This window comes from Ambystoma mexicanum, chromosome 3q (genome assembly GCF_040938575.1).
Source record: "Ambystoma mexicanum isolate Mex_15411 chromosome 3q, UKY_AmexF1_1, whole genome shotgun sequence".
Lineage (NCBI taxonomy): Eukaryota > Metazoa > Chordata > Amphibia > Caudata > Ambystomatidae > Ambystoma > Ambystoma mexicanum.
In genome coordinates, this window is record NC_090926.1 from 81,355,645 (window position 1) to 81,381,761 (window position 26,117).

Here is a 26,117-nt window from a genome sequence, read left to right on the forward strand (position 1 = left end):
AAGAATGTTTGCTCTGGGATGTGTCACTTTTGTGTCTGGAGTAGGGTAGACCTTTCAAGTTGCAGACTTCTAACCCAGCACTGCCCCCTCATTTCTATGCGTTCGCACAGCACACAATTTCCGACTCGCCAAAAGTCAGTTTTCACTCGCCAGTGGTTAGTGGTGAGTGCAATTTCTTTTTTTACCTGGTCTCGAGCATTCATTCTCTTAACTTCCGGGGGTTTGAATTGAAGAACGCGAACGAGGGCGACATGAGGTCATGTGTAGTTCTGCATGACCAGTCGTCTCTTTGTCTTCTCCAGTGTGCTGCCATCTTAAGCATGACTCACTGAGCGGCTGGCTCCCTGTGGGTTGAATCGGAGTGATTCCGGTGAGGTGGCGCACTGGACCTATACCATAGCAATTCTCTAATACATACTCTCTTTTTCACTGATTTCTTCCTTGGTACCGTTTCATCAAGTAGTCGCCTTCGCGCTGAGTTTCTTGGTTCCTTCTAAAGTTATAATTTTTGCCTTTTTGAACACAGCTTTCGATGTCCGTGTTTCCTGGAAGATCGTTTGCTGCATCAGTCAACGACTACTGTGTTGCTATTCCTGTCCTCATTTTATTGATGGAAAAAGAGGTACGGGTGCCTCTATGCGAGAACGAACACGGCTTAGTGACCTGTTCTATGGGAAGGTGACCACTCGAGAGTCTGCAGCCACATTTGAGCTCACTGTACCTTTCATATAGGAGGAATATCCATTTGCATATCAGTCTTTGTCCTGCCCACTTGAGCAGTGCAGCACCGAAATGTTAGGCATGCTCCTTTGAGCAAGAGTACCAACAGCAACACCAGACGTGTGTTTTGGCTAAGTCGGGCCTCATCCGTGAGGTGAAGCTGTGCCTCTCTGAGCACAGTGAGCAAGGGGCCCACGTCTGGATAACCCTAGATAACTTAGAGTGACCAACTCTAAGTTCCTTAAACATAGAAAATGAGGTACGGGTTCCCCTCTGCCAGAACAAACCCGGCTTAATGACCTGTGCATGGGACTGTGCCCACTCGAGAGTCTGCAGCCACATTCTAGCTCCCTCTTTTTATTGCTGTATGTGTTCTTGTCTGCATACGTCACAAAAGACATCCAGTAGTTGATGAGACTTTCACATTGCAAGGCCAAAGATACTTAGGTTCATTTTTCCTGTTTTCAAGAGTTTGGTGGGTACTGCTTGTAGGAAGATGTGTAACAGTTGGTACCAAATTGCTATATGGAATAACCACCCTACAGAAACAGGCAGAGTGGCGTAAGTTATGAACAGGTGAATACCAGGAGGACTGAGGCAGGCACTAAAAATAAGTGGCCCTTGTTTGCAAATCACAATTCGTGGCTTTATTCTAGAACAGTTGGAGTGGTACCTACCTGATGGTGCATTTCTGGGGACATTTGTGGCAAATGGCGCATTTTAAAGCAGACCGATCCAATAAAATAGCTAAACACTACCATCTAAGTCTCCACACTGGTCCACATTGGCCCATAACACCTGCTGAGTTAACCCTTCAGGTTTTTCCCTATAACAGGGCGTTGCGATGATTGGCTCTCCGGTTTATTTAGACTGCATCTCCCATCAACCCTAGCCCATATAGTCAATGATGAGAGATCATGGAATTCATAGTCATGGGAAGCCACAGTTAAAAATACAAATACAATTTTATAAAAAAAAAACTCTACCCTATAGGCCATTGCAAACTTGGCTGTGAGATTGATCGGGCCCTGTGCCTTATTAGGTCTTGAGTGGGGTTAGTTAGCATGGGCAAGATGAATGGCACACGCGTCTTCCAGCAATCCCTTGCTCAGCCGAAGCGCAGCATTCACCTGAGCATCCATCTATATCTGCGCATGCTTGGACTCGTGGCTTGTGCGGTTCCATGAGCAGCCGTAGAGTGTGCATGCGCCATTGTTACCTCTGTGCTGGCAGCCTTATATCTCTGTTGTCATCTCTTGTAACCATGCTCACTCGGATGTGTCAGGAATCGTGCGGTTAGTACCATACGTACCCACGCTGTGCCAAGCTTGTCAGAGTAATTGAGGACATCAAACTGTGATATCATTACTTCCCTCAACATAGGATTACAATTTGGGATGTCTTACTGGAAACGATAAAGAAAGATGCATCCAAAATCAGAAATATCGCCTACCACGATTGCACCCTTTTCAAGAAACCACTGCCTAAATTTGGGGTTTTGGGGTTGGCCGACGGTCAGTTGTTAGATAAGTGATAATGCAAGCGTATACCCGATCAAAGTTTTGCTCTATCTACCAGGATATTTAAGGCATTTGTTCTCAAACCTGAAAGCCTTTTCAGGTAGACTGTGTATTTCCTGCTTAATTGAATATTAGTGGACCCTGAACTCATTCAGGACACAGTGGACAGAGTGCTTATTTACTGGAGTGCCGGGAGGCTGCCTGGGAATTGTCTGTGCCTTTTACTTTGACCTGCCTATTTTTTACGACTTAAGGTCTGCCGGCAATCCAAAACCACTCTTAGCAAGTAGTGTGATTTGTTTCCAATGTGTGACTGGTGGTCCTAGTTGTTGATCCTTCCATAACCTGCATAGTTGCCCTTCTTAGGTTTGCGTTTGGTGGGTGTACGTGGAGAAACCTCGTTGACCAGTGTAGGCCCTCGGCTCCAGCCTGTGGCTGTTCATAAGACGCCATGACTTCTTATGTGACTCGGGTGGATGGCATCTTCCAGGTAGTGGCGGGCAGCCGGTCATAGTGGCCCATCCTGGAAAAGTACAGACTTCAGTTTGTGGCCAGTGGTCAGATGTAGTGGCCCATCCTGAGACCTTGTGGACATCCCTCAGTTTGTGCACAGTCTTGATCTCTCTTCCATGGCCTTCTCCAGTGGGCCGCTGCCCATCAGACTCCATGATCTGCGCTTGAGCAGTCTAGTTATGCTACGCAAGGATGTGGCTTCCCATTACCCTGAGCGCGCAGAGGTCCTCTAGTCTAGAGGGCCTACTCCATCTTTTGGCTTGCTGTCAGACTTGATCATGTGTTATCCTGTAGAGAAGTAGCGCATATTTATTGTTATTATGATATGATTGGTTATTTATAACGCAGTCAATACTCAGAGGTTTCTAAGCGCGTATCTGCGGATCGAACCTGTGTTGCTCCGCCTTGCTTCCAAGACGAGCACGTTGCCCCTGAGCTATCCTCCTTCCTTGTTCAAGACTGCCGCTGCGCCGTCATGGAGATCACAACATGAAATCTAAACAAATGGCCATGACTTGGTCAATGCTTCCCTTGCTTGCTTTCAATGACCAATTCTGCTCAGCTCTATCTTGTATGACTCTGAAAATTTAAATAAATCATAAGTATAAATGAATCGCTTTTCATATAGTGAAATCCTTTATTAACTTGTAATTCTTACAGCAATGTGTGATGCATACACATGATTTCACTTATTGTACATGTGAACAGTCAGGGTATTGGAATACAGTTGTTTTGTTATATGTATATATATATATGATCATACACACATTTGAGTTAATTCCAGGCTTCTCTATTTGCAGCTGATGTGACCCTGCCTGCCCCTCTGCGAGTGCCACAGACCCTCCCCATGGACCTGCGCATGGGCCAGCGGCTTCCGAAGCCATGCTCCGACACCACCATCTTGACTTTGAAGCAGACCCACCAGCTGCCGGACTTCCTTTTCTTCGGTGACCCTCACCAGCAAGAGGTGGACCACATCGCTCTCCAGCAGATGAGGGTAAAGCAGTTTGCTGAGCAGCAAATGCGGGTACAGTATTGGAGCTTGTCAGTGGAATTGGGGTTCTGGGGTTGGCTTGGGCTATTTCTGAACACTTGTGTCATCTGTTTCCATGTTTGGGGGCGTTTTCAGTGACTTTTGACCAATAGCCTTTCTCGGAAAGGGTTGTTAGGTTAATGATAGGATCAGGGGTGGCCCGCAGATGTGTGATGACTTTACACGCAGGGACACTTAGATTCTAAGGGGAGCTCTTTCATGGGCCGCTGCACCCCCCCAAAGATGATTGGCAGTCTATATCAAATGTTTCTCAGGTGTTTCCCTGCAGATCCAACCTTCTTTTATTAGCAATAATGGGGCAGTGGTTACGTTTCTGAGTTGTCGTCATGTGCCTCCCTTGGCCACTGACTGGGGTCTGGTCACTAGCAGTAAGCGGTCGGTTTACCATGAAGTAGCCTAGAGTATCATACATTGACACATAGAGCTCATTATGGCGGCAGCCATGGAGCTATTAACTCCATGGCTGCCGCCAAACCGGGCTTCTTTATCAGGTTCCCTGAATGGGGAATTACCGGGCCATTCCGAGTTCGGAGGGCCCGGTAATTCCTCCCTCTGGGAACCCGGACCTTCCCCATTCGCATTTGAGCCCCTATAGGGTTCAATGGGAATGGGAGAGGGAGCTAACAACGGGCCGATTACGACCGCCCCGTTGTTGGCTCCCTGGTCCCTGCGCGGGACCCAGCAACGACGCCTGGTTTCACCACGAGGGGACTTCGTAATTGTGCAGAATGGTGTTAACGGGTCCTCATCCATTAGTGGAACCTGTTAACCCATTCCGCACGGGTTGTAATGAGGCCCATAGAGTGGCTGCTTTCAGGAAATTATGTAAGGTGTAGCTTCAGTACATATGGTAGCATATTTAAGATTGTGACCTTTTGACAAGTTTAGGTTGACATCTGGCTGCTTGTTTTGTTGACCCACATCACAATGCAGAGTGACCCTCAAGCTCATGCGGGCTATGCGACAGCACACTTCACACAGCAACATCTCACGCGCTGCAACCTGGTGTAAAACCCACATTGCAACGCAACACCTTGCCAGTTGGTGATCTGGGGCGGCTAACTGTATACATTTCACTATGCACGGTCATGAGCTTTTTTGGTGAAAAGGGGAATGACCGTGCACTGAAACTTGCCAGCTTGTGTGACATCATGCACCGCAAAGGGATACCTTCTGGTAATCACCACTGCCTTCTGTGAAATCAATCAATGCAGTGTCAACTGTCAGTCACTGTGATCAAGTGCGATTGGGCATAAGCATTGCATTGCCAAGTCGCAATCATTGTGTCCAGCTGTGGGAGTATGCAGTGTCTCCAGTGGTGTATGTATGAATTCCAGTGTAACACCGCCTATCCACCATTGAGGCTTAGTGTAACAGATTGCATCACTATATAACAATCTGTGTTAGTGATTGAGTTCTGGTGTGACAACACACATCATAAGGAATTGTCACCTATGAATTAGTGCAACCTCGTGTGAGAGAAAAAAACAGCACAACACTGCCTGATAATCTATTCAGACTGTTGTGGCAGCATGCATAGGAATCGCGTGTCATAAAATCATACCGCAGTGAGACATTTACTAGACCTACATTTAAGGTTATATTTTACCACTTGGTAACTATATCTCATAATCGGATCTACTCGGTTTCAGTATATTTTTGGTATGGGTTGAGTAGATACCCTCTAAACCTCAGGGACAGCACACGGCCATCTCCAATTTTTCTTGGGTTGATCCCACTGTTTTTCTTCGTTGTACTCCACTTCAAGTAAACTGGCCATTAACAGAACTCCTTCAGGTATGTTAACTTGGCTAACTTGTAAACGAAAATTACATTTGATGCCAATTCCCCTACAAATTTATGAAACAATTCCTCTCTAAAAAAAAATAATAGTGCACATCCATGTGTGACATGTTGCCGCACCAATTGCAACTGCCAGGAGTAGTTTGTCATGCCAGCACACTTGCACCTCTCTCCATATACCTAGCAAAAACAACTTGTGATCAATTGGTATTTTTTCATTCAAGATGGCGGAGAGATGTGTGTCCACCAGTATTTCTGTATTACAGGCCAGCCCCATACGTATACATGTGCTGGTGGCAGTTTTGCAACGTAGGCAGTTTGGGGTGGGTGTTTGAACCAGGTTAAATCATTTAGACATGATGAAAAGGGACTAAAACACATTCTTGGAAATATTTTCTATTAGAAGCACCATAAAGATGATTAGAGCCATTTTTTGTCACCGTGAGGTAATTCTATATTATTCTATGTTCAAGGCTAATGACTACAGACAGGAACTTTTTAAAATATACAAAGAGCTGGCAGTGAAAGCCTTGGAACCCTCTACGACTACCTCTAGGCAGGAGTTACGCGATTTGTGGGCAAATTGCTTTTCTATTACGATTGTGAACAGCCTCATTGACATTGACTGAAACCGGTACCACTGCATCCAGCAAGATAGTTACTCTGGGCGGCTGAGGTCAGAGTGTGTACAATTTCAATGACTAGTGTTGCTTGGTTGACGGTTCATCCTTGCTGGTCAGAGCCTGCCTACATTTGGGCGAATGCTGATACACTCTTATAGCAGACTATTGTGATATCACTGCTAAGGGCACCTTCCCTGGACACTGCCACTGCAGCAGACTTTCATCCAATCTCCTCTGTCCTTTGTACGGTACGATCACAGGTGCAGAAGTGTCCGCAGAGCTCCGGGTTCCTATAGAAGGTCATGATCTTCTGGCTAATGTCCAGTCTTGATTCCAACCACATCAGGCCGCTCAGTCCATGACCATGGACATTACTTTGCTTCACTGCCTTTCCATGCTGGGAAAAGGCCACCAGCCCCAGACACTCGCCTGCACCCACTTTGCTCTTCAACCCCCTGTGCGCCACCTTTACAGAAGGTGAGCCAAGATGCTATTCTAGTTTAAGATCTCTGTGGACCACACTATTCTTCTTGGCCGGTTGGACCAGGAGAAGGGCAATGGGGCGTGACTCTGGCTTGGATCCATTTATTTCTGTATCTTTTCCCCTGACCGGTGGGGTGCCACATGGCTTGGTTCTCTCCTTCCTCCTTTTTAATAGATCCATCCCCCCCACCAGCACAGGTGATGGCCTACAGTGTCAGTTGTGCACCGACAATACGCTGATCCTGTTGGCTCTTCACAGCGAGTGCGATTATTCAAAGCAAGTGGGCGGCACCTTGCTTGTGGTACAGCGGTAAATGCATGATAAATAGTTTCACTTTAATAGTGGCAAAACGGAGGTCTTGCTGTCGGTTGATGTGCGCTAAGGTGATTTATATTTTCTAGGATTTGTTCTGTTGGCTCTGTTTGTGTACTTGTATCAAGTGGCCATAATTTGCCAGCCTGACTTTTGAGACTGATGAGAAGGACTTTCAAATTGACTCTTTATCCTCTCCGCATTCTTTTGAAAATGGGTCACTTGCTCTTTGAAAATCACTAAGCACTCACGGTTCAGGCAGTCGCTCTTTTTTGCATCCAGTACATTGACACAATATATATAAATCTTCCCAAAAATGTCTTGGAGATCGTATTAAACATAAAAAAAATATCAATAATCCATCTGTGATTCGAAGCACCTTTTGATTGGTTCCCCATGGAGAAGAAAATTCAAGCTTGGGTTCTCGGCTGATTTGGAAAATGTTTAATGGCCAAGCACCATGGGACCTGTCTGTTAGTAGTCTTTCCCGCACTGGTATGTGTTCACCTTGTTATTCTGGTGCAAAAATCAGGCCTGCAAATGTTCAACTTTGCCACCTTGGCAGAAAGACATTTTCGTTGGAAGGAGGTGCATGGGCTCCATATTTCTCAAAAGAAATTTAAGCTTGTGTGGGAGGTTAGTTAACTGCATACTTTCTTCGTATCTGATGTGTTTTTCCATGATTACATTTATCCTGACCTTTCATGATTTGATTTTTGATTTTGATTTTTGAGGAATTTCTAACACGCTTGAAACGGACTAAACCATATAATGGCGCAGATGACATCTGCTGGGGCAGATGACCAGAATTGTACAACAGGCCCAAAATAGCAGAGAATGTATTTAAACAGAAACGTCATGACTTATGATTGTGACTAAAGTGTGGCGTTTTTGCTCAGCGCCTTGGAGCTGCTGCTTTCCTGTATTGTTTATGCTTTATAAAATAATAAACAAAATCAGTGCAGCACCACTCTCGTTCAGTGAAGTCTGCTGTAGCAAAAGGCCTCACGGTGTAATGTGGCCTGTTGGATGAAAGGGGTTGGCGTGACAACATGCAACAGTATTAACCACCTGCCAATTGGCAATGATCTTTAATTCTGTGCCTCCTGTTACTTGATAAGCCTTGTCTAACAGCATAGGTCAGACTGCAGAGCCACCCTTGAGTCAAATGAACTTGGTGTAAGAGCAAACATTACAATGCAAAAGCACCTGCCAACTGATGCAGGCATTGAGTAACAGCATGCATCAAAGGTTAATATCACTTGTCAGACGCTGAATCCAGATGATACAACATGTGCCAAAAGGCAAAGACATTGCTTGTGTCCTGATGTTGACCCCGCCTTTGTCTCAGACATGCCATATGGGAAGGCCATTTTAAAAGTCCACTTCTTCCAGTATTCAATCAGCATCTGTCCTTGGTGAGGAAAAAGCAAGGATTGGGCATTTAAAGGTAAGGGGAAGGACTCCCCGCTCGCTTGAGAAGTTTAAGCTTCTGAAACCAAAGATTTACCAAGTCAAAAAAGTGCAGCAGCTTTGCCTTTTGACTTGCGTGAGCCTTAGAAACGTGCAGGTCACCATATACACAAAAGTGACACAGGCACGCTGCTCCTTTCATACGGGAAAACGATGTACTGGCCTACCACCGTCATCACACATTAATGTATTATAAGTTCCCAGCAGGCACGTGTGCATTTCACTATTACAGACTCTTAAAGGGCTTGACAAAATCAGAAATGCATTACTTTACCTGTGTTGGGGCTAGAAATGCAAGCAACGCTGCACTCTGGGGTGTATAAATGCGCAGAAGGGGCGAAGTCATCCTCCACTGCATTGCACACCCCCCTGCCCCTGCCCCAAAATTGAAAATGAAATACATTGCTTTCCACACACAGAAGAGTTACTCATTTGTAAATCAGATTGTGCTTGCTTTTCTGTGCGGGTACATACCCCTTCCAAACCCTTGATTTGCCCAGTTGTGCAGATATATTCCTGTTGGACCCCTCTGTGAGCCGCAGGAAACGTCGCCAAGTGCTACGTGCATTCTGTTTCTTGATTGGAACAAGGTTTTGTGAATCCGTCTCTAAAGCGTGGTTCCTGGATGGCATGACTCGAAGGAAGGACCTGGTGTCCATGTACATTATTTTTGAAGCGGAAATGTTGACGTTTCTAACTGTTCCCTTTGTCTGGGCCCAACCTTCACCAGGACATGTTAATAGCCTGCTCGAGGACGCCTTGTGTTACATAGTGTCACAATGGGAACATGGCGGCCATGAGGATAATTCCCGAGCTTGCTTTCTATCGCCAGTTTATTTTTATGGGGACATCTCACCTCAGCTGTGGAGACATCGTCAAACTTGACGCATTTCGTTTTTTTGCATCGTTTATACATATAGACACTGCATCAAAACACAAATACACGTGTACCGTGAGCTTGGGAGCTATCGACACAGTCTGGTTAGAATGAATAACTGAAAGGAATGCCTGGGAGCTAAAAAAAGAACACTACAAAGGAAATGATCCCAATGCCAAATAATACTAAGTGGAACATTAAAAAAAAAAATAAATAATATGAACTCGAGAAATAACAAGGCTGTCCAGTCTAGACAAAACATAAATACACGACTCCCAAACCTGGACTCATTCACTCCCCAATCCCGCTTGATGGAATTACATCCCTGGGCTAAATCCAGAGGCCAAATCACATGGAACAATACAAACAGATGACCCCGGGGTACATCCAAGCTCTCAATGCACCCCCACTCCCCGCAGAATTCTGATAACTCCGCTGTGATGCTATTTCAGCTGCAATCCATTTGAATGTGTCCGATGTCCAGTGTTCAGTGGAACAGCTCCTAAGGGTGCCTCGGGCTGTTGCTGTACTTCTTCTCGCCAGTAGTAGCAACTCATGACGAACTAGAGATCTGCCATCCTTTAGGGCAGCCACCCCTGTAAACACAGTCCCAGGGTGCATTCTGCGGTTCTACCCAGCAACCCATTATGGAGCCCCATCACCCTTTATATACTTGAGGACCATCCCCTATGCTGATCGGGACTGGGGACATGGGGAATAAAACAAAAAAGGGGTTGTCCCGGCAAAAAAACGTATTGTGGTCTGCAATTAAATTACAATTATTTCACTGATGTGTTAACTTTGGGCATACTCTTAGTTTGACGTGTTGAATGAAGGCGTGGGATTTGTTAATCTCCCTGATTACAAGGAAGAGGAACTGGGACGTGGAAATCCCCTGCACTCAAAAACAGAAGAGTCCTACAATGTGACAAAAGATCACTGTTTTGTTCGAAAGCTTTCACAACAGGGATCAAGCAATGGACAACGCAGCATTCTCCAATACTTTCTCATCAATCTCAGGCCTGTGGTCCCATTTTGAGGCTGTATGACATCACAAATAACCACCCTAAATTCATGGTGTGGTAATTCTGTTTCAGTCTGTACCGTCCCTCGCCCTTGCAGTAATGGGGTGGGGCCGAGGCAGACGGTGGTAATGACTTATTGATCTGCGCCGTCACAAGCCTTCAACACAACTGCCAATACACTGAGAGTGGGCAACTTCCAGCAGGGGTTCTTCCAAGGTCACGTCTCCCCTTATGCTGAAATCCCAGAGGGAGCACAGGCATCCCTTTTCAGAGAGTGGTTTATGCCTGCCCTTCTCCTTGGCCTCTGACACGCAGCTTATCAGAATCTGATTCACAGCTTAGTAGAATATGCCCAAAGGGGATGCAAGGGTACAAGTCCACACTATGTTGTATCTAGGGAACAAACAAATATATAACACAATGGACCAGTGGATAGAGGATGACAATGAACTCTTACTCACTACTTTTTTTCAACACATTCTTTATGTCTATAGTTTATTACAAAATTGTTTTTTTTATAAAAAGATAAATTTATAATCACATAATTCACTACAAAATTTACAAAATTCTGCTCACATTCTTTTCCCCATCATTCATTCACATTCATACTCTCCTTGTAGCATTATATCTAGACTTTACACATAAACATGACAGCATATCATCTGTCACGTTCCACAAATGTTAATTAACACAGTATATCGGTTACCTTTCTTTCATATAGGTGACACAATCTGTATATCAATAGTCCAACAGATCTTGCGGTTGACACATGTTTCGGTTGTCAGGGCAGGACATCACTAATAGTGTCCTTCTGTTGTTGCAACCTTCATCAGGACAAAAAACAAGGTTCCAGTTGTGTCTTGTTTCACATACACTGGGGTGAGCCACAGCATCTCCACATTTCGTTCATGGGAGAGATACAGATGTAATGGAAAAATCCCGACTCTGTTTGCAGACTCAACCAATTTCTTAAGTTCTCCCTATAGTTAGGACCACAGCCCCATATCTTTTGCAGGTTAACTTTTCTCAGTTTATCATGAGTGAAACCACAATGTTCTCTGTTATGATGTATCGTGGGTTCCCTGATATGGGTCGAATGTTGACCGTCACTTTAGCTGAGGCATCAGTCTCACATGTATGTACTTGCCTGTATAATTCTTCGCACATCACACGTGGTACGAGAGCTGGACTTATGTTTTGGTTGCCCCAGCGGAGCCGCAAACAATTGTTAAGTGATTTGTGGAATTAATGAGCAACCAAGGGAACCTCCTCCTCTCTCTGACGCCTTCACAAGTTGGTACACGCTTTCAGCTAAGATCCAGGTCGGTAGAAGCTTACTGGTCCATTCATCCTTTCCACTTTCGTGGTCATTCCTGCAGGAAATCCATCTTAAAGGAGCACAATCCTTTTTTTACAACAACCCTCTGTTTGTGGCCCCACCTTTCCCCTCTCCCCGTTATCTCCTTTTCCATAGCATCGTACCACAGGGTGTAGACCCCACATTTTATGCATTGATGGTTATATCTGCAGGCCAGCATAGCGCAATAAGCCATGATGAAAAGCCCACCAGTTCCCACCAACTCCTGACTCAAAACACCCATGACCACCTAGGCATCTCTGAAATGTTGCATGCGGGATCGTCAATCTATTGAAGCCATTGCTGAGAATCCAAAGCTTTCTACTCAAACGATTGACCGTTCATTACCTGGACCTAAACTCCTCATATTGTAGCCAGAATTCACTTGAGATTTTCAGATAAACTTAATGCACTTGAATAGGGCCACACTCTGTTCTGGGAACCTCTCAATAAATCTTGGCATACGTCATAAAGGCTGATGTCAAATTGTCAACAGTCGAGTGCATCCCAAGTCATCCTGCCAGTTTGCTTTTTTCTTCTTCTTTTGGGCCTCTCTTTGAATCTCACTTCCCTTTGCAAATCAATGCATTCACCACCCAATAGCCTCCCCTTAGTCGCTTCATCAGATGTGAGCTCTGATGGCTTTGCCATTCCCATGTGTGGCAATTTACCATCTTTCGACAGAACCCCATCCTTTTCCTCTTCTGCCCCCACACCTGGCCAACCCGTGACCTTGTCCAACAGTGGCCCCTTTTCTTCTGAGTCTCGATGGAAGCCGTGCCTATTTTATACTCTTCCTTTGGTGGTCTCTTCCCCCACCCACTGTCCCGAACATGCACCTATCTCCACCCCATTCAGTCTCAATCCTGCTGTACCAATGCCTATCACTTAAATGCCTTTCACTTCAACCCTTTTATTTGTTTGATTACGCTGGACTAACATTTCATTTTGTTTTAATTACTACTCCTGGTTCTTACCCCCACACTCCTTTTGGACCAGTCCATTCTTCACCAATGACCCCATCACTGTCACTCACCCCACTCATCTCCTCAGAAGCCCTTTTATCTGCCGTCCTGGTTCCACAGACATCCAGGTCCTCTGTTATTTTACTGTGCAGGTATCTCTCTCTTTGTAGGCGCTGCTCAGAGAGCCATCCATCTTGTTTTTTCCCAGCCCCCACGCCGGGGCTGCCGCCTTCAAGCATTGCCTTCCCCACAGGCACCCAACCGCTCTGTACTTTCACTCTTCTTGAATGTTGTTGACCGCTTAGGGGACCAATCAGACCCCATTCCTACCTTTCCCCATTCCCTGCCCCATTCTAATCCCTTTTGGCAGACCCGCAAATGTGCATCCCCTCCTGTACTTAAATATGAATGCCTCCATCTCGACATTTAGTGATTTTCCCCAACACCATCAATTGATCATTCACTGCATCACTCTCTTTGATGGATAATTCCCCACCTGGCAAAATGCCTCTAGGAACAACTTTCTTCCCCACCTGTTTTCTAACCAACACATGGTTCCCGAGTCTCTCTTTAGCCATCTGGGCCACTTTTATGCCCATGTATGCAAAGCCTTTGATCCTTTTTGCCTCTTTTCTGTAATCCCAACATGTGTCCTTGCTTTGACAAATCCTCCTGTGCCAGCTAGGCCACCAAATCTACAGTCTCTGCCGAGCTTTCCCATATGTGGAACCATAGCTAATTTTCCAGTTGAATGGGACAAGGTTTCCACCATGACCTCATACCTGGCCATTTATACTCATGTGCATTCTTTTGGCGGCCTTACTCCCTCTCCCTTACTCCCTCTCCCGCTCTGTGCAACTGCCAGAGCTTCTATCAAGTAGGGGTTGCCGTATTATGGACATTGGGCGACACCAACAACCTTGACCCTAATTAAGCTTCAACACTTTCCCCCTCCTCTACATGCAGGCCCACAACATCTGGGCCTTCTCCTAGGTCCTTTTACAACAATAACTTCACCAGGGATACTTGCTAGGCCTGCAGCAGGAAGGGACCATTTCCTTGCCCCACTGGAACTCCTGTTGCCCCATGCAACTACAGCTGTCAGGACTCCAGCCAGAGCAGCTGCCATCTTATCAGGTCTGACTGGTCTCAAGGCCCCTTTCACTTCCCCCAATCATGAAGGAAGTCTCACAGCCATTTTTAAAGTCACATCGACTGCCTTTATTTCCTTCTTGGAGGTACCCCCTCAGTGTGTTGCCATCGCCAGTTCTGGCTGCGGAAAAAGAGGGTGAGCACTCATGCAGGCTTCACACAGAGGAGGAAAGGGGCGCAGTCACCCTGCTTCCAATCCGCGGGGCCTGCCAACATAACATCACTGCATATGTCAAGTGACACATGTTCAATAAGCAAGCTATCTGCAGATGTAATACCCTGCATGCGAGCAGTGGCAGCTGGTGACTTTTAGTTGGAGGGGGGGCAAACTTGTTTACAAAAATTAGTGCGTGAACAAGCATAGCGAGGGAGTCCGAGCCAAGCAAGCAGAGTTTGTGGGGGTTCTCCCCTGAGAACATTTTAAAAATAATGGGTTACAGTTTTACATTTTTCAGCATACGTTCTGTGAATAATTGGGTGAAATGCTACACAGTTTACATTTGGTTGTGTAGGTTAACAAATGAAAAAATCCATTACATGCAAATCACCAACAGTGCAGCACATTTTCCAACTCATTTTCATGTTGACTTTGCACACTATATTTCTCAGTATAAAAACATTTATTTTGATGCAGCTGTGCCCATAAATGCCCAGGTAGGCTGTGCCAATACACGCCAGAATGACCATATAAAAACATGTTCCTGTTGGCTTTGCCAGTAAAAAATGCTGTTAATATACCCGGACTAGCTGCACCAATGTAGGCCAGTCTAGCTACGTTATAACACTCATCATGTTTAGTTTACCATTGATGTCCACATATAGAAAACATACCCACACTAGCTGCTGCAGTGTAGACCTGTCTAGCCACATAACAATTATGTTTGCTTTAATCATGATGAACAATACAAAAATGCTGCGCCAGTTCCACAGTAAGAAAATGTAGCCCGACTGGCTGCATTAATTCAGTCCAGTCTAGCCAAGTAACACTTACCATGAAATCATGGTGTTTTTACGTGGCTAGACTACAAATCTGGTTATGTTTATTTCCTCTGGCATGGCATTTTTTACTGGGCATCATGGTTAAAGCAAAGTTGATGAGTGTTATTATGTGGCTAAGCTGGCTTACATTGTGGAAATTAGATTTAATCAAAATCTCCTATCATTCTACTATTAGGACAAGGATAGTTCAACAACTATTGAAAATAGTCTTCCTTGTTCTTTGACCACCATGCCAGTATTGCCACTGTAAGACCATGCTCAAGATGGCTTTTCCCAAATATTGTCGGTATTTGCATCTGAAGAACAGAACTGTGATGACTTTGCACAACAATGCTAGCATTTGCCCCTGTAAGGACACGGCAGTGATTCTTTGCACCAACATGGAAGCATTTGCCCCTCTACGGACATACCTGTGATAGCTTCCCCCAACATGCAAGTACATTCACAATGTCTATGCTTAATTCAACCATGTGCAAACTGTAACTCGTTTTTCACTCTTCAAAGGTATGTACTAGCTATATTGGCTTTAATTACTCTTTTTCTAATTACATCACGCTTTAGCAAGCATGGATATAGTAAAAAGAATTCCATTTTCAATAAGTCTTTTTACTATGTCTTTGCTCAATGTAATAGTGTGCTAACCCAAACCTGCACACATTTGTCAGAGCTAAAAAAGATTTACTGGGTGTGTGGTGTTTAAGTATTCCTTATCAAATTACAGAATGTTCTGAGATGGTAACACCACCCGCTTAAAATGCACCATCATTTCACAGAGTATACTTGTATAATGCCCATATGTTTAATAAATACCCTTTGAAGGCTGAAAAACATGTCTCTCTAGCCTGTTATGCCTCCCGATACCCTCAGCATGTATGTCCAGGGCACACAAATGTTCCTATATCATCTCCCCTCCCGGTACACTGTCTCCTCATACAAGGTTTCCCTCCCCCATAGAATTGAAAGAGATGTAATTTCCCTATTGAATACATTAGCTGGGAGCTTTTCCGCATACGAGGGAAAGAGTATAACGACATAAGGATTAACCGATTCGCTGTTCGTGCCTAAACAATACAGTCGCAATAAAAGAATGCCAAAAATGGGAAGGGCAAGAGAGGAACTCCCCATTAATACGAAAGCAGTCATTTGTATTGTCAACAGAAATAGGCCAGAACTGTGTCAGAAATATCGCTAACATAACCACTGCCAACACACAATCATTTTACTTTGTTGATGCATGTCCTCCTGCCATAAAAGTGGGACTGAAACACTGCAGGGAGGTTCCCACAGTCAAGTCCTCTTTGCAAAGGTACATTCCCTGACCTGGGGCCAGGTGATTCAGACAATCTATTGATAACCCTAATATACTCTGGGCACTCCACCCAAAGGTTGGCTGCAACTGTGAGCAGGGAGTGGCCATCCATAGGAAAAGTAGCAGCATTGTAAGATGTCTAGGACATTGAAGCTCGTTGGTGTAATTCGTGAAAGAACCGATTTAAGATAGGCAAAACCCAGCAGATGGCTTCAAAGAGGAATACGAACAAAGTATTATTGGGGAGAGGGTGTCATAAACTACCGAGAATGAAGTACTACCAGTAAGACAGAAAGGAAACTTCTTCTTTGTAAGCTCAACTTTAAGACCACTTTTGGAGGGCCTTGATTAAAAGGTGATGGTGAGAGATTATCAGCTTTGTAGGACAGAAGGCTGAGCTGCGAACACCTCATGGCAAAAAGTATCCGCAACTCTGAGCCTATACGAATCGAGAGCTTATGTACGGTTAAATGGTGATCATAGATCAGATATTTTTGTAAGGCAGAACATTAGAAAACAATCTGGAATGGAAAGAAGCTTCTGTCTGATTAATGCTTTTCACTAGAAAGCAGAATTGTATATGCATTGGCACGTCTGAGGGCATCATGCTGGAAACTGCTTGTTGACTCTGGATTATGGTTATCTTCATTCTGAAGACATTGCATTTCTTTAGACTGCATTTCATACAGATTTCACTAGCTTAAATACCATCATCACTAGCATGCAGTTAAAGCACGTTTTACTGCTGTGTTCATGCTGCCACGTAAAAGACACCCACGTTGATTAGATGGGTCTTGTCTTATTTTATAATGAGACAGATCAAAGTGGTCAGTCACACCAATCAGATCTTTCGCTGATTGAGTAGGAAAAGTGAGGTAGGCACACTGTATCAGCCAACCAACAGTGCAGGTGGTTGTTTTCAAAGTGAAGAGCATCAATATTTCCTTAGCTATATTTTTGCCCCCTAGTTTCTGCCTCTTGATTTGTTACACAAATTGACGATATTAATTATCCATGTTCTTTAACTGCAAAGTCTACACTGCATTCCATCCCCTCAACTATTAATTGGTCTTTTTTTAACTTGTCTGCCTATTGTGTTATTTCATGCTGTTCCCGATCTAATTATACCGCTGCTCCGTTTGATCCTTTATCCCGCTCTCTTGTTAAATTAATGTTTCCCTTTCTTGTATTATATGTCATGATTTTCTTTAAAATAACTATTCAAACTGGTTCTTTTCCTTCTTTTTTTAAACAGCCCACTGCCATCCACGAAATCTTGATGTTTCCTTTCCTATTCTACATTGTCCTGTATCTCTTCTTCCATATTTATCAAAACTGTTAGAAATAATTGTTCATTTCCAGCTATCTAATTATCTTATTTCCAATAATTGATTGCCACCACTACCATATATATGATATGATATGATAGGATATTTATAAGGTGCTTAATACCCAGAAGTTTTGAAGTGTGGACCCGGGTATCTAACCTGTGTTGCTCCGTGTCACCTCGCTTCCAAGGCGAGCACGTTGCCCCTGAGCTATCCTCCCGAGATATAGTTCCCGGGCTGGTCATTCTAGAGACTACGTTATTTTCTATTTAGGTACTTATCAGCTGCCGTTGAAACCGAGAACCTCACTTCACTTGTGAATTCCTTATCCTCACTTGGAATAACGTGACTTGCTCTTTCTTGGTTTTCTTTCTGTTTCCTGGAAAGGTTCTTATGCTTCTTCACAGACCTTTATGTTATAGTGTGTCTCGGGGTTATATTAGTCTTCCTTTATTCTTTACATTATACACATTCTCCTTGCATCTCTTTTTGAGGCATGTGGGTTTCTAACACACTTTTAGGCTGATGCAGAATGTTTCTTTAAATGTCCAACTTTTTCAGATTGCCTACATCAGCGGTGTCTTTCGGCTGTTGGATCCTGAATGCCATCTCTTTTTCTATGATTAAATCCCAAAGAAACTGGGATACTGTTCTTTCCAGCTACTACAGATATTGTTTGTCCTAGTTTTAATTATTTTCCCCCTTGTTCATTTAGAATGTTCTTCTACTGCATGCAATCTTTTTGATTCATCATTTAATCTATAAAATCAAATTATGTAGCTGAGTCATCTGTCTTGATTCCAACTTTACACAATTAGAAAAATGTGTCATGTCTTGCCATGCTCTGCAGCTACACCTTTCCATTTGGCTTTGGTACTTTCACATTGTAATGATTGTTGTTCCTTACATGTTGGGTCACCCAAACATGCTCCTCTTCCCCTCGAGTCTAGTCTTCATTCTGCAATTAAGATTCTCTTTCATTTAAATGATACCTACCATATTTCATCATGTCTGGCTTGTTTACATTGGTTCTCTATTCCTTTTAGACTTTTTAATGTATTATATTCAAATGCGTTCCAGGATTTGCTCGTACTTATCTGACCAGGCTCACTTTTCTTTTTTTCAATTTCTCACTTGTTAGGTTACACTTCTTTGTGTTTGCTTTTCTTTTTCAATCATTCCAACTCTTAGCTATGAAATGCATTGCCCCTTGACATTCATTTTTCTACTACGTTATCACAATTTAACATACGCTTGAAAGGAACATGTTTGTCTTTAGCCTTTCCTAATTAGTCATGTCTTGTGAACATTTGACATCAGCTGTTCACTTATGTATTGATGTAGGGGTAAATATTTCAAGTGGCAAACTACTAGCCAGCCATAAAAAGGGTCTCATCACGAGTTGGCCGGTAGCCCTTAAATACGGCAGTAACACTATTACCGCCGCATTAAAGGGTTGGCCGAATCGTGAGTTGGCGGAAAGTTTGCAGTTTTACCTCCAGCTTCTTGCTGGAGGTAAATCTCCAGCTTTCTGCCCATTTTCAGCCGTCTTCAGTGCTATTACCGCCAGCGCTATTACTGCTGGTGCTTTTAGTGCCAAAAATCCCATAGAATCCTCTTAAATAAATGGGAAATTACAGCATTACCACTACTCGTGATCCGGCGCAAATTGCGTAAGACCGTGTAGTAGTAACGCTATTTGTGTTGGCGGTATCCCAGCGGCGATGAGGCCCAAAATCACTTGCCACCTCAATTCTACACATACACACAGCACACCATTACTTAGCACCTATTGGCTATGAGCTTGTGCAACTATTGCCCCCTGATCCATGCATTCATTTTAATTTGTTAAATGCTTTTGTACCATTTTGGACCATGTCTGCACATTGGATGGAAGGAGTATAGCAATATAAATATTTCAATAAATAATAGCACATGGGTCTCTCCCTCAGGCAGTCAAGTGGAAGGCAGGGATTCAGAGATTTGCGGCATATCATTCCTCTTAAGGTGATTTTGTTGTCAATTCATGACCCCACCCCAATTGGGCATTAAAAATGTAAGGGACTGAGGAAACATTTGGAGCCGTGGGTGAGAGCGGGCGAAGGAGGGTCTTGGTAGGCTTATCTACTGAGTACACATTTTTTTTTCCAATAGCTTTCATTTTTCACTCAGGGATCGTAGATAAAATGTGATAAGAAACAAATAGCTCCTGTGTATCAGACATAACTCAGGAAGCAGCAGCTAAAACATAGCGTAACGCAAATCTAATTTCCACATGAGAGACAAAACGTAACTTTTAAAATATCTTATAGATGTGTTATATTTATTCTTAGTACCCTGTCCCAAATTCAAAGTTAATCAGGGACGTAATTTCACCAAAATGCCAGGGGTAGCGGAAGTGACATCAAATGACCCTTGACCTCTGATGACATCACAGGACGTGATGTCATTTGACCCCTCCCCGAAGTGACTTCACGGGAAGCGAAGGAACGTGATTGTTAACCCCTTGACAAAACAGGAAGTGGCATCACATAGCATTGTTTATACTTACACTATGAAAAATATGGTTACAATATTATTGTAACGTGATATACATTTCATACAAGAATAGATCACCATATGTATCGGCAGGAAAAAACATGCTATAACTGCAACTTGTGAAAAGCAAAATACATTAATGCTTATTCTACTCTAAATGCATTTGGAGGATTTTGTCTGCATTGTGAATTTGAGGTGTTTAAGAACAGACTAAATCAGTGACTCACCCCCTGAAATGTGCCTGAAATAAACCTTTAATGAGTCTAGCAATTATTATGGAATTCCAGCAAGACAAATAGCTCAAATAGCCACATGGCATCATGGCATTGGTCACAGCCCAGGGGTTTAAAATTGTAAAAAACAAAAAAAAAGAAATCTTTTAGGGGGTAGCAAGGGAGACCACAGGGGTAGCAAGGGAGACCCCTGGCAACCTCTAAATGACGTCCCTGGAGTTAATGTGACATAAGGCTGTTTGAATGGCAGCAGCTGGCCTCGGGAGCCAAAAGCAGCTCCTGGTAGATGTTGGTGTCAAGCTCGCCAGGATCACTCTAGGCTACAAGCAGGAGCTAAGTAGCATGTATTTTATAGGCTGCAGCTGGGCTTCATTTTCTGTCCCAGTGTGAGAAAATACTTCTACTATTCCCGCCCATGTTCAGAAAATAACTTAAAAGCAAAATAAAACACCAGAACAAAATGTTGGTTTTTAAAGCTCAGAGAGACAGGTTTATTCCACTGCAGCGAAATCAGCCTGGTGTCAAGTCACCATGTGAACCTCCTACTCTCTCTCTTCCCATTGACAAAAGGCACATCTTTATACATCTATAACTCATATAACATTACAACAGTCCATTGACTCAGAGCTAAAATGTAACTCCTGCTTTGGGCCTGCTTCGAAAGCACATGTGAACAGATGAATCCTAAAAAGGACATTCTATGTTTTTGCAGGGTAAGAGCTTCTTTAAAAAAAACATGTTTGCAGTTATCTGTTTAGAGAACCTAACTTAATTTCCAAAACCTATAATTTTACTAACACCAGCCTTGTGTGTCCGTGTGGTATGTTGGGTTAAGATTGTCTTGCAAAGAGTAGAACATGTTTGGATCTTCACTGACGTGACATCACAATGGTGGAGGACAGCTTTGATTATTTATTGAACTGTTTTTACACTGGTGGAGGGGGGCTTGGATTATTTATTAATCTGTTTTCACACTGGTGGATGGCGGCTTTGATTCTTTATTAACCTGTTTTTACACTGGTGGATGGCTGCTTTGATTCTTTATTAACCTGTTTTTACACTGGTGGAGGGCGGCTTGGATTATTTATTAACCTGTTTTCACACTGGTGGAGGGCGGCTTGGATTATTTATTAACCTGTTTTCACACTGGTGGAGGGCGGCTTGGATTATTTATTAACCTGTTTTCACACTGGTGGAGGGCAGCTTGGATTATTTATTAACCTGTTTTCACACTGGTGGATGGCGGCTTTGATTCTTTATTAACCTGTTTTTTCACTGGTGGAGGGCGGCTTGGATTATTTATTAACCTGTTTTCACACTGGTGGATGGCGGCTTTGATTCCTTATTAACCTGTTTTTACCCTGGTGGAGGGCGGCTTTGATTCTTTATGAAGCTGTTTTTACACTAGTGGAGGATGGCTTTGATTCTTCATTAACCTGTTTTCACACCGGTGGAGGACGGCTTTGATTCTTTATTAAGCTGTTTTCACACCGGTGGAGGACGGCTTTGATTCCTTATTAAGCTGTTTTCACACTGGTGGAGGGCGGCTTGGATTATTTATTAACCTGTTTTTACACTGGTGGATGGCGGCTTTGATTCTTTATTAAGCTGTTTTCACACCGGTGGAGGACGGCTTTGATTCCTTATTAAGCTGTTTTCACACTGGTGGAGGGCGGCTTGGATTATTTATTAACCTGTTTTTACACTGGTGGATGGCGGCTTTGATTCTTTATTAACCTGTTTTCACACCGGTGGAGGACGGCTTTGATTCTTTATTAAGCTGTTTTCACACCGGTGGAGGACGGCTTTGATTCCTTATTAAGCTGTTTTCACACTGGTGGAGGGCGGCTTGGATTATTTATTAACCTGTTTTTACACTGGTGGATGGCGGCTTTGATTCTTTATTAACCTGTTTTTACACTGGTGGAGGGCGGCGTGGATTATTTATTAGCCTGTTTTCACACCGGTGGAGGACGGCTTTGATTCTTTATTAAGCTGTTTTCACACCGGTGGAGGACGGCTTTGATTCCTTATTAAGCTGTTTTCACACTGGTGGAGGGCGGCTTGGATTATTTATTAACCTGTTTTTACACTGGTAGATGGCGGCTTTGATTCTTTATTAACCTGTTTTTACACTGGTGGAGGGCGGCTTGGATTGTTTATTAACCTGTTTTCACACTGGTGGATGGCGGCTTTGATTCTTTATTAACCTGTTTTTACCCTGGTGGAGGGTGGCTTTGATTCTTCATTAACCTGTTTTCACACCGGTGGAGGACGGCTTTGATTCTTCATTAAGCTGTTTTCACACTGGTGGAGGACAGCTTTGATTCTTTATTAACCTGTTTTTACACTGGTGGAGGACGGCTTTGATTCTTCATTAAGCTGTTTTCACACTGGTGGAGGACAGCTTTGATTGTTAGGTGTGTGCTTTGATTCTTTATTAAGCTGTTTTCACACCGGTGGAGGATGGCTTTGATTTTTTATTAAGCTGTTTTCACACTTCTGGAAGATGGCTATGGTTATGAACTGAAGTCATGCCATTCTATAATATGAAGTTGTTGGTTCTTCACTAAAGTGACACTGCATTGATGGAGGATGGCTTTCGTTGTTTACTGGAGGGATGTCATTTTGGAATTAAAAAAAACCTTAGATTCTTCACAGAAGTGACATCAGAGTTGTGGAGGATGGCTTTGGTTATTTGTTGAAGTGGTGTCATTCTGGTGTAAAAAGTATTTACGATCGGCCAGCAGGGGGCGCGGGGATGAGTAAAGCCTCCGTGTGAGCTCTGCGTCTTGCAGCCCTAAAAGTGGTTTTAGCCCCCACTAAACGGCCCGCCCCCCGGAGATACTCAGTGAATCGAGTGTTGGAACAAGACCCCCGGCAGCTGGTCGTAAAACCGACAAAAATCTGAGTCGAATTTCCCCAGAAATCACGATCTACGACTGAGGCGTCACAGGCCGGGCCGGCCTGCAACTTTCCAAGTGAAAGTATCCCAGAATCAGAGTGTGAGCCGGAAGGGATACGCGAGTCCCTCATACCAGCGAATCATATAGAGGATGTCCGGTGGGAACAGAGGAAGTCTGGAGCAGAGCTGACCCTCCCTGGGGATACTCCGTCCACGGGGGTAAACGCAGGCGACCCTCGCCGGATCCCCTTCCCAGGATCAGCGCGGCGAACACTCCAGGTGGGGACGTGCACATGGACCCTGAGTCATAAGTGGGCCTGCTCAAACCCCCTTCCACAGAGCGCTGCACAAGGGCTTAAACCCCTCGCCTAATACCATCGTAGGCAGACGCTGTTACAAGCGAGAGTCACCCCACCACTCGGACAGCTACGGTGATAGGATCAGGCTCAGCGGGACAGCACCCGTCCACACCCACACTCTCCGAGCCATCGCACTGCCATCAGCTCTCCCCATATGCATGAAACACACCCCGACAACTCCATCGGGGTCGCGGTGGGCATCCGGACTGTGAAGTTCTCCAGGAAGAACAGAAGTGATGTCTCGCATTACCTCCTGCCTTATCCTGACATGCCAGGAATGATCTAACCCACTTGCCGCGAGTGTCCCTGGTGACCCGCTGAAGAAACATCCCGATCTTGTGAGGAAATGCACCGCGGCTACGCTATCCCCAGAGATGAGGTGAATGAATAATTGAAACTGCACGAGTTTGCCCTTGCCAACAACTTTATTTTTCTGTGACAAGACTGGTTCTTATCTATAGCGAGGCGACCTGCCTGGGTAGGCGCATATCCTGGAGTTAACACGCAGCTCCAGGGATCCCTCGTCCTGCGAACCAAGCAAAGTGATCCCACCTCAACCTCGTTGCATTCTGGTGATCCCGACATTCGTATTAATGGAACGCATCGCGAGGTGAGGGTGGATGAATGCCAGAAACCTTTTTGTAATACAGACTGTACGTCATCTTGGAGCCCTGCACTCTTTAATTGAATCTGTTAGACCAGAGTGGTTAGGGGCACTGAGCTTCACCAATTTGGCCTATGTTGGTCTTCCTTGAGATGACCCAGCACTCTTGATCCTGCGTCAGAGGTGTTCACCCTATCTACGCCGAAACACGCTCCTGGAACCCGAGGAGAAAACAGCAACGTTGACGAGTGGTTTTTGGAGCATTAGTGTGTTGGGAACTGCACTGCACTCCTGGAATCATCCTTAGGGCATCCAAACTGGACATTGACAAGACCAACCACTGGCTTAAAGCTTAAACATTGGGTGGTTCACACCAAGGGGCTAATGAGTCACCCCATCGAGCAGCAGTGAAAGCACTGATCGATAGTTCCGTCCTGAATAAATGTTGTAACTGTACCCCCCTCGGATGGGGTGAACCCCCCACCCTCTCTGCATAAAGATAGGGCACATAAAGATTGGACAGGTCGCATTACGTGAACGGCCCCGAACACCCCGAAAGTGAATATAGCTTTCATACCCCACAGTGGACTCAACTGGACACACAATCTGGGTCACTATCAGAGGGTTTGGCCCCCGACATGTGTGCCCTCCTCTAAGCAACCCTTTCGCGACCATTGTAACGTATCTACCCTCGGCAAGCTGATAGATCTCCGTTGGCCTATCAACTAGAAAACATGCACGCCTACCTGCCATTGCGACCTAACGAAAGGGGGCCTAGGAGCGTCCACTCACAGACTCTTTCTCACGTGCCGTATCCTTACGGCCCATACTTTGCTCCTGCTTTGTCTACTTGGCACTGAGAGGGTTGGGCCCCCATTACCGGGGCATGTACCCTCCTCTATGGACAATCCGCCAGAAAGAGGCATGACTCTCTGACCACACCAACACCTATCGAACCATGAGAAGCGAATGTCCACTGCCACACGCGCGTACCCACTCAGAAATAAGAAGTGAAGAGATCCTGGGGGGCAGCAGCTCTACAGTCATGGGCTATGACTTCAGTACAGAATCCTGAGTAAAGGGTGTGCTACCTGTGTGCTACTTGGTGAACACCCTCTATCGAAGCGTAAATAGGCACATAGGCAAACTCACAGAATCCTATTACTCACACAAGGAGGAGGAACTCCCTTTCCCACCGCGCAGTAGTGAGCTCAAACATTGACCGGAGAACCCGTCCCTAAGCCCATGGACATAAAATTGAAATTAGCCGAGTTTTCCTACTCCCTATTGCCTGCTGCACTTGAGACCCCCCAAGACAGAAACATGGCCACCTCAGGATCTGATGCAGCAGCTACCAAAGGCGATGTTGCGGCCCTATTGAACGAGATCAAGAACATAGATACCAATATAGTTGGGAAAATTGACAAAATCACCCAACGGATGGACAAGATGGAAGAGAGAGACTCGAGGGAGTTGAAAATAACCAATCCTCTCTAAGTACTCTCGAAACTCAAATGGACCACAGAATTGCGGAAATAGAACAAAGAGAAATCATAAGAGACAGAACAATCTACGCTTTTTCGGCATCCCGGAACAAGATGGGGAGTCGGAGTGGGACCTCAAGAAGACGCTCCATGACATAATGAAGCTGTTATTTGAGGACGAAGTGATTGATGAGCCAAAAACTGAAAGAATACACCTAGCGGGAGGACCATCGGGTGGACCCAGGTCGGTCCTGGCCCGCTTCCACAATTATCACGACAGGGCTAGAATCCTGGAAAAGGCCAAATGTAGTGGGCCGATCGCCCTTGGCGAAGCACGAGTCACGATCTTTCAAGACTTGTCCTCCATGAACCTCGCCCTGTGCATCCCTCTCTCAAAATGGTTGAAAGAACACGGAATACGCTAGATGGGGCTATCCTTTCTCCCTCTCGTTTGAGCATGAAGGCAAAAAGGAACGGCTG

At 44.7% G+C, this 26,117-nt stretch overlaps 1 protein-coding gene across 7 annotated transcripts in view; it reads left to right on the plus strand.

The window, feature by feature from the left end:
* HDAC7 (histone deacetylase 7) overlaps positions 1-26,117 on the plus strand; it is a 1,864,336-nt gene that overhangs the window by 1,604,482 nt on the left and 233,737 nt on the right. For 6 of the 7 annotated variants that reach the window (XM_069653189.1, XM_069653188.1, XM_069653194.1 and 3 more), the window contains one exon: positions 3,554-3,780. In XM_069653189.1, coding sequence (XP_069509290.1) covers positions 3,554-3,780 — 227 coding nt within the window. The remainder of the gene's footprint in view (positions 1-3,553; positions 3,781-26,117) is intronic. The other variant, XM_069653190.1, reaches the window with a different exon arrangement.